Source organism: Bidens hawaiensis, unplaced genomic scaffold (genome assembly GCF_021521415.1).
Source record: "Bidens hawaiensis isolate Kalapana, Puna unplaced genomic scaffold, B.hawaiensis_p1.1 tig00018836_1, whole genome shotgun sequence".
NCBI classification, from domain to species: Eukaryota; Viridiplantae; Streptophyta; class Magnoliopsida; order Asterales; family Asteraceae; genus Bidens; species Bidens hawaiensis.
Genome location: NW_027492860.1, coordinates 1 through 9,293, shown reverse-complemented (window position 1 = coordinate 9,293; position 9,293 = coordinate 1). Strand labels below are relative to the sequence as shown.

The following is a 9,293-nucleotide window of genomic DNA, read 5'->3' as shown; positions in this document are numbered from 1 at the left end:
TTTTTTTCACCTCTAATAAGAACCTTACAAAATAGGTAGTTATATCGAGGCCCAACCAATTAACAAACGGGCCCACTGACACACCACACAATACCACCCCAACAAGTCAGGAAGGAAAAGCAAACCTAAAGCCCAATGAAAAGTGGACCAATAATCATCAAGAAAACAAATAATCATAATATTAAAGAAAACACACACAGAAAATGAGTGGAAGATAGCAACGATTGCAATCGACAAGAAAACCCATTTTTAAATACCCAATTGTGTACTCTTTTTGATTATTTATATGCACAATTAGCAACCCATTTCGGATTCATTGAAGGGTTTTAAAGACCAGTTAGTATTTGTTGATCAGAAGTGAAAACAATCATGGAGGAAATTGGGTTTTTGGGTATGGGTATAATGGGTAAAGCCATGGCTATGAACTTGCTTCGTCATGGGTTTAAGGTCTCTGTCTGGAATCGTACTCTTTCTAAGGTATGCTTGATTGCTAAATTTATGTTTTTTTTTCATGATTGATAGTTTAGTATTGGATTCTGCTGGTTTAGGGTTTTCTTTCATATTTCTTGATTTTGATGTTTATTGTGCCACTTTTAGGTTATGATTAATCTCTGCTTATTTGAAAATTATTAGAATAAAAAAGGATAGATTTGACTTATGGTCTAAACCATATACACATTTTGACTTTTTTTAAAGTCAAATTCTTCTTAAGTCAATCTTCAACCTCAAAATTTTCAAATTTTAAAGCCCTTCATACATTGATTTAGCTTTTCCAATTTCATTTATCTCTAGTTATACAAGAATGGAATAACTTTGTTGTTATTATTAATATTAATTTTTTATTTTTTATTTTTGCAGTGTGATGAGCTAAAAGAGCATGGTGCTTCTGTAAGCGAAACTCCCGCAGCAATAATTAAGAAATGCAAATACACTATCGGGATGTTATCAGATCCCGCTGCAGCACTTTCTGTTAGTACAAAACTATAATCATCTTAATTTTTATAGACCATTTAATATTCAATATATCAATTTGTTATATTAAACAATAGAAACTGAAATTATGATTATGAATCTCATACTTGTGTATTAGGTTGTATTTGATAAAGAAGGGATTCTTGAGGAAATTGGCAGTGGAAAAGGTTACATTGACATGTCAACTGTCGATGCTGAAACTTCCTCAAAGATTAGCGAGGTTTTAGTTGCATATTTTAAAATCTGGTGAACTATTAATCCGATTTTGTCACGTGTAATAGGTAGTTTGGTAATTTCAGATAGTAAAGAAGAAAGGTGGGTTTTTTCTTGAAGCTCCGGTCTCGGGTAGCAAAAAACCAGCTGAAGACGGGCAGCTAGTTATTCTTTCTGCCGGGATAAAGTAAGTTTTTAGGATCGGTCAAACGGGACTGGTTGACTCGTTTCCTTCTTTTTTACGGTTATGAGTATTATAAATTGTAAATATGTTAAATGTGATTACAGACACCATTACTAGAATAATGATCTAGTTTTTCTAAGACAACAATTTAGGATGCTTTGAAGAATCGATCTTTGACTTTTAAACCGTTTGACTCTTTTTAGTTTTTCTGATTTTACCCATTTTGTTAGAAATAAAACCTGACCCGTTTTTGCATAAATGAGTTGAAATATTCCATTTAAGAATCATTAAAAAATTAGAGCACTGATTAATTGAACTTGTAGTTGTAGTTAGGCACTTAGGCCTGTAAACGAGTCGAATGTTCAGTGGGAAGTTCGTTTATGTTTGTATATTTAATGAATGAACGAACACGAAAAAAGATTTATGTTCATTAGTTAAATGAATGAACATGAACACATGTCTCGTTCGTTCGTCTCTGGTCATTAGCTTATGTTCGTTCGTTTATGTATTCTTATTAATTGTTAGGCCCATTAGAATTTAGTCTTGTTTTATTAAAATATAAAATAGCACTTTTGCAATTTAGTCTAGTTTTATTCGTTCGTTTATGTTCATTTACATTTGTGAACAAACTACTGTTTGTTTATACTATTAACGAACGAACATAAACGAACCTGAACACACTAATTTTCTTAACAAACGAATAAGAAACCCATTCGTTTTAACTGTTCTCGTTCGATCGTTTATTCGGTTAGGTTAACGTTAAATGAGCGAACACGAGCATGCCCTGTTCATATTCGTTTGGTTCTTTTACGTGCCTACTTGTAGTTAAAGACTCACATTTAACTATGTTTAAGTCAAATATGGTATACATTTTTGGTCAAAGGATGACTTCATCTGATCTCCTCTCATAAAAATACCAACTTCAGATTCGTATATTTTATAATTTTAATTTTTTATAGTTACCCAATATCTTTTGTGTGCGCGCATGGTTTAGGGACTAGATGATGAAATTCTTCCTGCGTTCGACGTTTTGGGTAAGAAGTCATTTTTCTTGGGAGAAGTTGGAAACGGAGCAAAAATGAAACTTGTTGTCAATATGGTTATGGGCAGGTATCTGGTTATTGTTCTAAATCTAAGCTACCAAATATCCATAGATTTAATCAACTGCTTATATTTATTGGTTTTTATGCAGTATGATGAATGCTTTCTCAGAGGGACTTGTACTTGCTGACAAAAGTGGACTTAGCCCCAAAACTCTTTTAGATGTCTTGGTAAGATACTCAATATTAGTGAAATAAAAAATAAATGTAAAACAGTTATTTATGTTCTGGGGTATATATATTTGTTGCAGGATCTTGGTGCAATTGCTAACCCTATGTTCAAAATGAAAGGGCCTTCAATGATTCAAAATAATTACAGCCCAGCATTCCCATTAAAACATCAACAAAAGGATATGAGATTGGCTCTTGCTCTTGGTGATGAGAATGCCGTGTCAATGCCGATTGCAGCTGCCGCCAATGAGGTAAACCGTTCACCGCCTCTCTTCCGCCATGCTTCACCTTTTCCATTATGTATGGTGAACCAAAATGTATATGCTTATCAACATAGGGGTCGAAAAATTCAACAGGAATCCGAGTTTATGTATATAATCTTCATAATGAAAAGGTGTTTTTAGGTTAACCCAATCTGACCTGGCCTTTTTTTACCTGTAGTAAACTGAAATAACCGAACCCAGTAAAAAAACTGACGGCTTCTGTTTTTTTTTTCTAAATCGATTTTTCAGTTTGGTTTTGGTTTTGCTATCAATCAAAAACCGAAAAAGTCGAACCCAAAAAAAAAACAATTGTAAGTAATCATAATTCTGTTACTAAATGGTGCTAGTTAACACAAAGTTTAGGCCCAAAGTTTCGGGCTCAACATATTAATTTTGGCCGGTTTTTTTTTCGGCCCAAAGTTTTCAATCCTAAATGATAAAATGAAATAAAACCGAACCTATTGTGAAAACCGAATACCGAAATTGAACGGTTTCTAAAAAGCCCAAAAACCGAATTTTCGGTTTTTGGTTCGATTTGAGCCCAAAACCAACTCTAACCGATGCATGCGCACAGCACACCCCTACATCTCCACTTCCTAGCTCATTTTTATTTATACATTTAATTATTTTAACTTGTGCTAAAATGCAGGCATTCAAGAAGGCTAGAAGCAATGGATTAGGAGATCTTGATTTTTCAGCTGTTTTTGAGGTCTTCAAGGCGACTGAACCCTCAACTTGAGGATCAATATCTCGAAGGAAGTTAGCCATTTTCACATGCTTCAAATCTTCTCCTTTCGTTAGTTTCGACGTGTAACATGTGGATGACGAAGAATGCTTGTACTTTGTTTTATTTTGATTATGACTATCGGACAGATTAAAACAAAATCTACAAATGCTTTATTATTAATAGAACAAGAGACGACATGCATCTTCTTAACTAGTCATTTTTTCATTACATGCTCGCCTAGACACTCGAATCTCTCATTTATTTAAGGCCTATTTACCTTAATAAAACAAATAAAATTACTCTATTAATTTGTGGAAAACAACATGATAGGGCATACTGTTTGCGAAACAAGTTATGACAAAATGCATGTTATGCATATAACATAAACCTGACAAAAAGTAACAAATGTTATATTTGTACAAAGCAAATAATATTTAAACTTTCTGTGTTATTTCGACTTTTGTAGCGTTTGATACAGTTCTCTTAAAAAGATTTGATATCTTGTTGAGTCACACAAGCTACGATTGTCAAAACGATTCATTATGTGTTATCGATGACAACCGTCAACGGCAACGATGGTGATGAGAGACGAACGTTGTGAATGAGATGATCAGGTGCGAAAATAGATCATTTTCATTCAAAAGAAAAAAAAAACTGTCATAAAGCATTCATGTTATAAAAAAAAAGAACACATAATATTTAAACTTAATAAAAGGTAAAGTTATTTATAAACAAATTACAAGGAAGTGATAAAATAATTGTTAACAAAAACACCACACTCTGCTAACCACCTGCTTGCCAGTACACTTGATCATATGATTGTAGTGATTCTTTGGTAACAAATAATCAAATATAGAACACATCAAAGCACCACTTAATAAATAAAAACCATATGTATAATCATAACAAATACTTCAAAAACAAATGTTTACAGGCCAGCCTAACCAACCAGTTTTGACCATAAGTTTCCATTTTGACCCGTTCTGGCCCAAAGTTTCCACTTCAAAAAAAAACCCAGCTTTGGATCATACATGATTCTGAAATGTGATGTTTTACTTCTTTTTTTGGGATTTGAAGACATTTTCCTTGTAGTATTTGAGTTCTGCTATGCTTTCTTTTATGTCATCCATGGCCCTGTGATTTTTCTCCTTCTTTGGAGCTCTCTTTTTATCTATACATAAAAAAACAATTAATATTATGCACAATAGCACTAATGATATATAAAAGCTTGTAATATAAACAAAATAATGCGAGGTAAAATGCTAATTATATAGCAATAAATGATAATAAAAAGCTTGTTTTTTTCCTTACACTAATGATATATACTAAAACCTATCACCTATGTTATGTGTTCTCCAAGAGATGAACAAATGCATCCACTTGTAATATTGACTGAGCAAATAGCGTAAGTGTAACACTAACTAATTTACTAAAGTGTTGTCTTAAAATAGTTATCAACTGTAATAAGCCCATGAAAATACAAGAAACTAACTAGTTACAAACAAATAATGAGAAGCTCACACACCTTTTGGGAACCAACGGGCGCATAATGCGTTAATGCTGCTGACATCAACAATCACATGCGAGAATAGACTAGCCAAATCAGGCATGTATTTCTGCAAAACAAAACAAAAGATATCATTAACTTTATTTAACTTGAATAAAATAACTTACAAAACAATTACACATCTAGTAAAAGTGGCAATTTTGGCCTATTTACTTAAATATTAAGTCAAATCACGTCATAAGGTCAAACGTGTAAAAACAGCTTAAAATGGGCCAAAAAGAGTTAAGCGGGTCGAAAGTCACCAAAAGTGATTCAAAAAATTACATTATTATTATAATAATATAATTTGGTATACATATTTAATAGACTAATCATTTCTATAGACACCTATTCTTTTACCTTCAAGAACATAAAATCAACATAAACCGAATTTCCTGCAAGCATAGGAGTGTATGTGCCCACGTGTTTCTTAACAAATTCAATAACCTACACAAAATATCAGCTTTTGATTAGAGAAGAATCAGAAAAAAACAATAACTTCATTGAAGGATAAACTCATAAAAGTAACCAAAATGAGGTTTTGAAGTACCTTCTGTTCAGCTTCTTTTTCACTAATGGTACTTTGGATCACCTTTTCTGTCAAACCTACAATTAATACAAGGATACAACTCGTTAATCCAAAATGGTTTTTACTCAAAATTAAAATATTATATTATTTCAAAATAAACAAGCGCGACGCTACTTACCACTTGCTGCATGATGATGCTGACACCATTCTCCCATTTCATCAAGACACTTTTTTGGTTGATGTATAACCAAGTCAGGACCCTGATCCAATATTATATTATACTATATTCAAATCCTATGAAATTAACTATACACAAAAGCAACAAAATTATAATGATATTAACCGTGTATTAACTTACCTCTACAGAGTTATTCAACTTTCCATCTGTAATTATACAAGCAATCTCCAATATTCTATCTACTTCAATATTCAATCCTGCACATACAAATGGTCAATGGTCAACTACCCGTTTGGTTAACTTAATTTGTTTTTAAAGAAGTCAAAATTAAATACCGGTCATTTCCAAGTCGATCCACACAAGAGGCAACCTGTAATCTCCTTCTAACACAGTTTTATTGGTATCGATTTCTTTCTTAGAGTCACCTGCATCACAAAACAAACTGTGCAGATAAGTAACTACGTCTTTGTATATTGCAACAGTATTAAATTCAGTAAAAAGTTTTAATCAGTTATAATTATACCATTGGCTTTCTCTTTATTGTTAGCAGAACTGGTTGTCTCTATTTTATCATCTTCAACATCCATTTCTAGCAATGAAAATGCATTTGAGAGGTGGTCCATAGTTTTATTTGATGCTGTTTTTGGTTTTTTAACCATTAAGATCCTGTGATAGCAAACTGAGTGAGTTTCTGGTAAAATAATCATAATAAGGAAAATCTATAAAACTATACACTATTCTTTAACCAGATAAATACAGTTTGTAAAACCATGAATAAGAACATAAATGTAACATGACACATGTTCCTTGTGTGTTATCATGCTGTTTTGAAGTACAAACTGAAAAAGTGTACCATAGAGGTTTAAATTTCGTGAACGAATTAGTAAAACTAATAACTATAATAACATTTTCATACGATTGAAAGTCGGCTCAAGTATAATCATAGTGCAAAATCCACCTAAATCATTTTATTTAATGAATTAAATTACTATTAATATAGCATTGTTAATCATATTTGACAAACTAATTGCTCTTACTTTCGAGCTTTCTTCTTTCTAAATTTCTAGAAAAATTATCCATTTGAGACAGATTATTGCACAATAATTAATAAACTTAGTTAGCTCCAATATGGAGGTTGATAAGCATAATGAAAACAGGACCAATATAATAACAACTGAAGGCACAAAGAGTGAATAGAAAGTAGGGGTGTGCATAAAACCCAAAAAAACAGAACCGAAACAAAAACCGACGGTTTAGTTTTATGTTTTTGTAAAAACCGAACTTGCTATTTGGTTTTCGTTTTGCATGTAATAAAAACCGAATAACCCAAACCGAACCGAATTTATAAATTCATTTTTATTTTCATTTTTTACAATAATTTAATAAACATCTAACCAAATAATTTATGCCCATATTCATTATTTTGGGCCAAATTTTGTTTTTCGGCCCAAAATTTTCAAACTCAAGTGACAAAACGGTAAAAACCGAAACCAAACAGTTTTCAAAATTTCAAAAACCGAACCATGCACACCCCTAAACTATTAAGATTAATAAAACTTTACTATAACTATTAATTAATCACTTCTATAAAAAATTTAACCCAGAACACAATTAGTTACTAAACCCTAATGGCCATATTCAAACATGACAAATACTTAAAAAATATATGAAAGACTAATAATTTATACAATAAGAACAATGATTATGAGATTGAAAGATCTGGGTTTGATCCGCAATATGTTTTTCTAGGGTTTTAGTTGATTGTAAAGCAAGAAATTGGAAGCATTTGCAGTTAATTTGGTTGCATGATAATGAAATTGGTTACCTTCATACAGCAATCGGAGGTTGAAGATGACCGATTTGCAGCTCCAATCAATGAATTGGAACCACTCTCAATAGTCAAATTTAATTAATAGTTTTAGGGCATAAATTAATTTTATATTTATTGCTAAGGTCTATGGTGTGTTTTTTTAACTTATAATTAACCAACCGCTCACCGGCTCGTCATTAATTTCAGAGGAAAGCCACCGTTCGAAAAACCACTATGATAAGGCTCGAGCCGGAGAAAAAAACATTGGAAAACCGTTAGATCAATGTTCTTGTTAGATGCGCATTTAAATAGTGATTGTTATTGTGTGTGTTTATGAAAAGAAAAACAACTTAGTAATGTATTTATATTATAATTATATGTAGAAATTATAATTAGACATGTAAAATTATTTATAAACGTGTTTAAGGTTATAAAACAAATAATAAAAGAACGAAAGTAAGCTCCTTATGGGCAAACTCGAGCATTAGAAATAAAGTTTGAAACGATTTGAGGTCTAGCTCTCATAAGTTAATGAATGATTTTTAGGTGCGGACACATTTGGTGTCTTCCAAATGGTAGTTGTTGCGGAGAGTTTGCATGATTAGTAGTTGGTTTCGGTAGTACAATGATACACATAATAGCATTGCCTTTATCTAGAAGATGACATTTACATCCAATGCCATGTGTCGTCACGTCCCCACTCACGCTACCCTCTTTCTCCCCCTCAGTGCTACTGTGCTAGTGCCTTCCTCTCTGTTGCCCTTTCTCACCAAACTGTCAGTCGTTTTAACACCCCAGGGCTGCTACTTGGTATTTACTTGAACGGTTATTATCGTTGAACAGTTCACTGCACGTGGTCTAATTAAAAAACAATTAGTATAATGATTAACTGTAGTTATTGAATTAATGATTCAACTAATTCGTATGATATCACTTCATCACGATATACATACAATAGTCACTAAAAGTTCGAGATGTAAATTTTCATATTCATCCATTAATTTTTAATTTAAGATTTCATGATATTAGCTCCCCAATGCATGATTTGGACTAATAGGTGGGAAAATACTACATTTCATATAATTAGATGACCCCACAGGCCACATGTAAACATCTATAGGATACAATGATACATATATTAAGAGGGTGTTGAAATTGCTTATGAAAACTTCTTATAATTTTTCAATAAGTTAATAAGTTATAAGTGTGTAATTTAACTTTTTTTTTTCACAACAAAATCAATTCCAAACATCTCATTCCATTCCAAAAAATTTATAAGTTATAAGTTGGTGAAATCAGCAATCCCAAACAACCCCTAAAATCGTAAGATGTTGTAAATGGCCCACACGAAAATTAACAGACCCATATATACTTTCATATATTCCTTTCAAGAATAATAAGATTATTTTAGAAACTTATTTTTAGGGGTCGAGCGTGTATTTTGCCAGGAGACCACAAAACTATAGGAAGCAGGCAACATAAAACAAATGATAAATATTTTAGCAAGAAGGCTTTTAGATTAGCTGGGGGGGGGGGGGGTTGCTCAACTGCTTGTCGTCTATCTACACTTTCGATTATTCCACCTTTACATGATGCCATC

The 9,293-nt window shown here is 32.2% G+C and overlaps 1 protein-coding gene and 1 pseudogene across 2 annotated transcripts; one reads left to right on the top strand and one right to left on the bottom strand.

Moving 5' to 3' along the window:
* Positions 1–368: 368 nt before the first annotated feature.
* LOC143557117 (glyoxylate/succinic semialdehyde reductase 1-like) lies at positions 369–3,840 on the top strand (annotated as a pseudogene). The gene is made up of 8 exons (XR_013139513.1): positions 369–477; positions 859–969; positions 1,091–1,192; positions 1,272–1,376; positions 2,364–2,479; positions 2,562–2,640; positions 2,721–2,891; positions 3,553–3,840. The product of XR_013139513.1 is annotated as a glyoxylate/succinic semialdehyde reductase 1-like (transcript).
* A 689-nt stretch (positions 3,841–4,529) lies between these two features.
* LOC143557116 (oligoribonuclease-like) lies at positions 4,530–7,797 on the bottom strand. Its single transcript, XM_077046267.1, has 9 exons — positions 7,709–7,797; positions 6,407–6,549; positions 6,219–6,308; positions 6,064–6,140; positions 5,884–5,965; positions 5,727–5,782; positions 5,537–5,623; positions 5,156–5,246; positions 4,530–4,801 (listed from the first exon to the last, which is right to left on the bottom strand). The coding sequence occupies exons 2-9, from the start codon at positions 6,540–6,542 to the stop codon at positions 4,683–4,685; spliced, it is 738 nt and encodes a 245-aa protein (XP_076902382.1). The 5' UTR covers positions 6,543–6,549; positions 7,709–7,797; the 3' UTR covers positions 4,530–4,682.
* Positions 7,798–9,293: the final 1,496 nt, after the last annotated feature.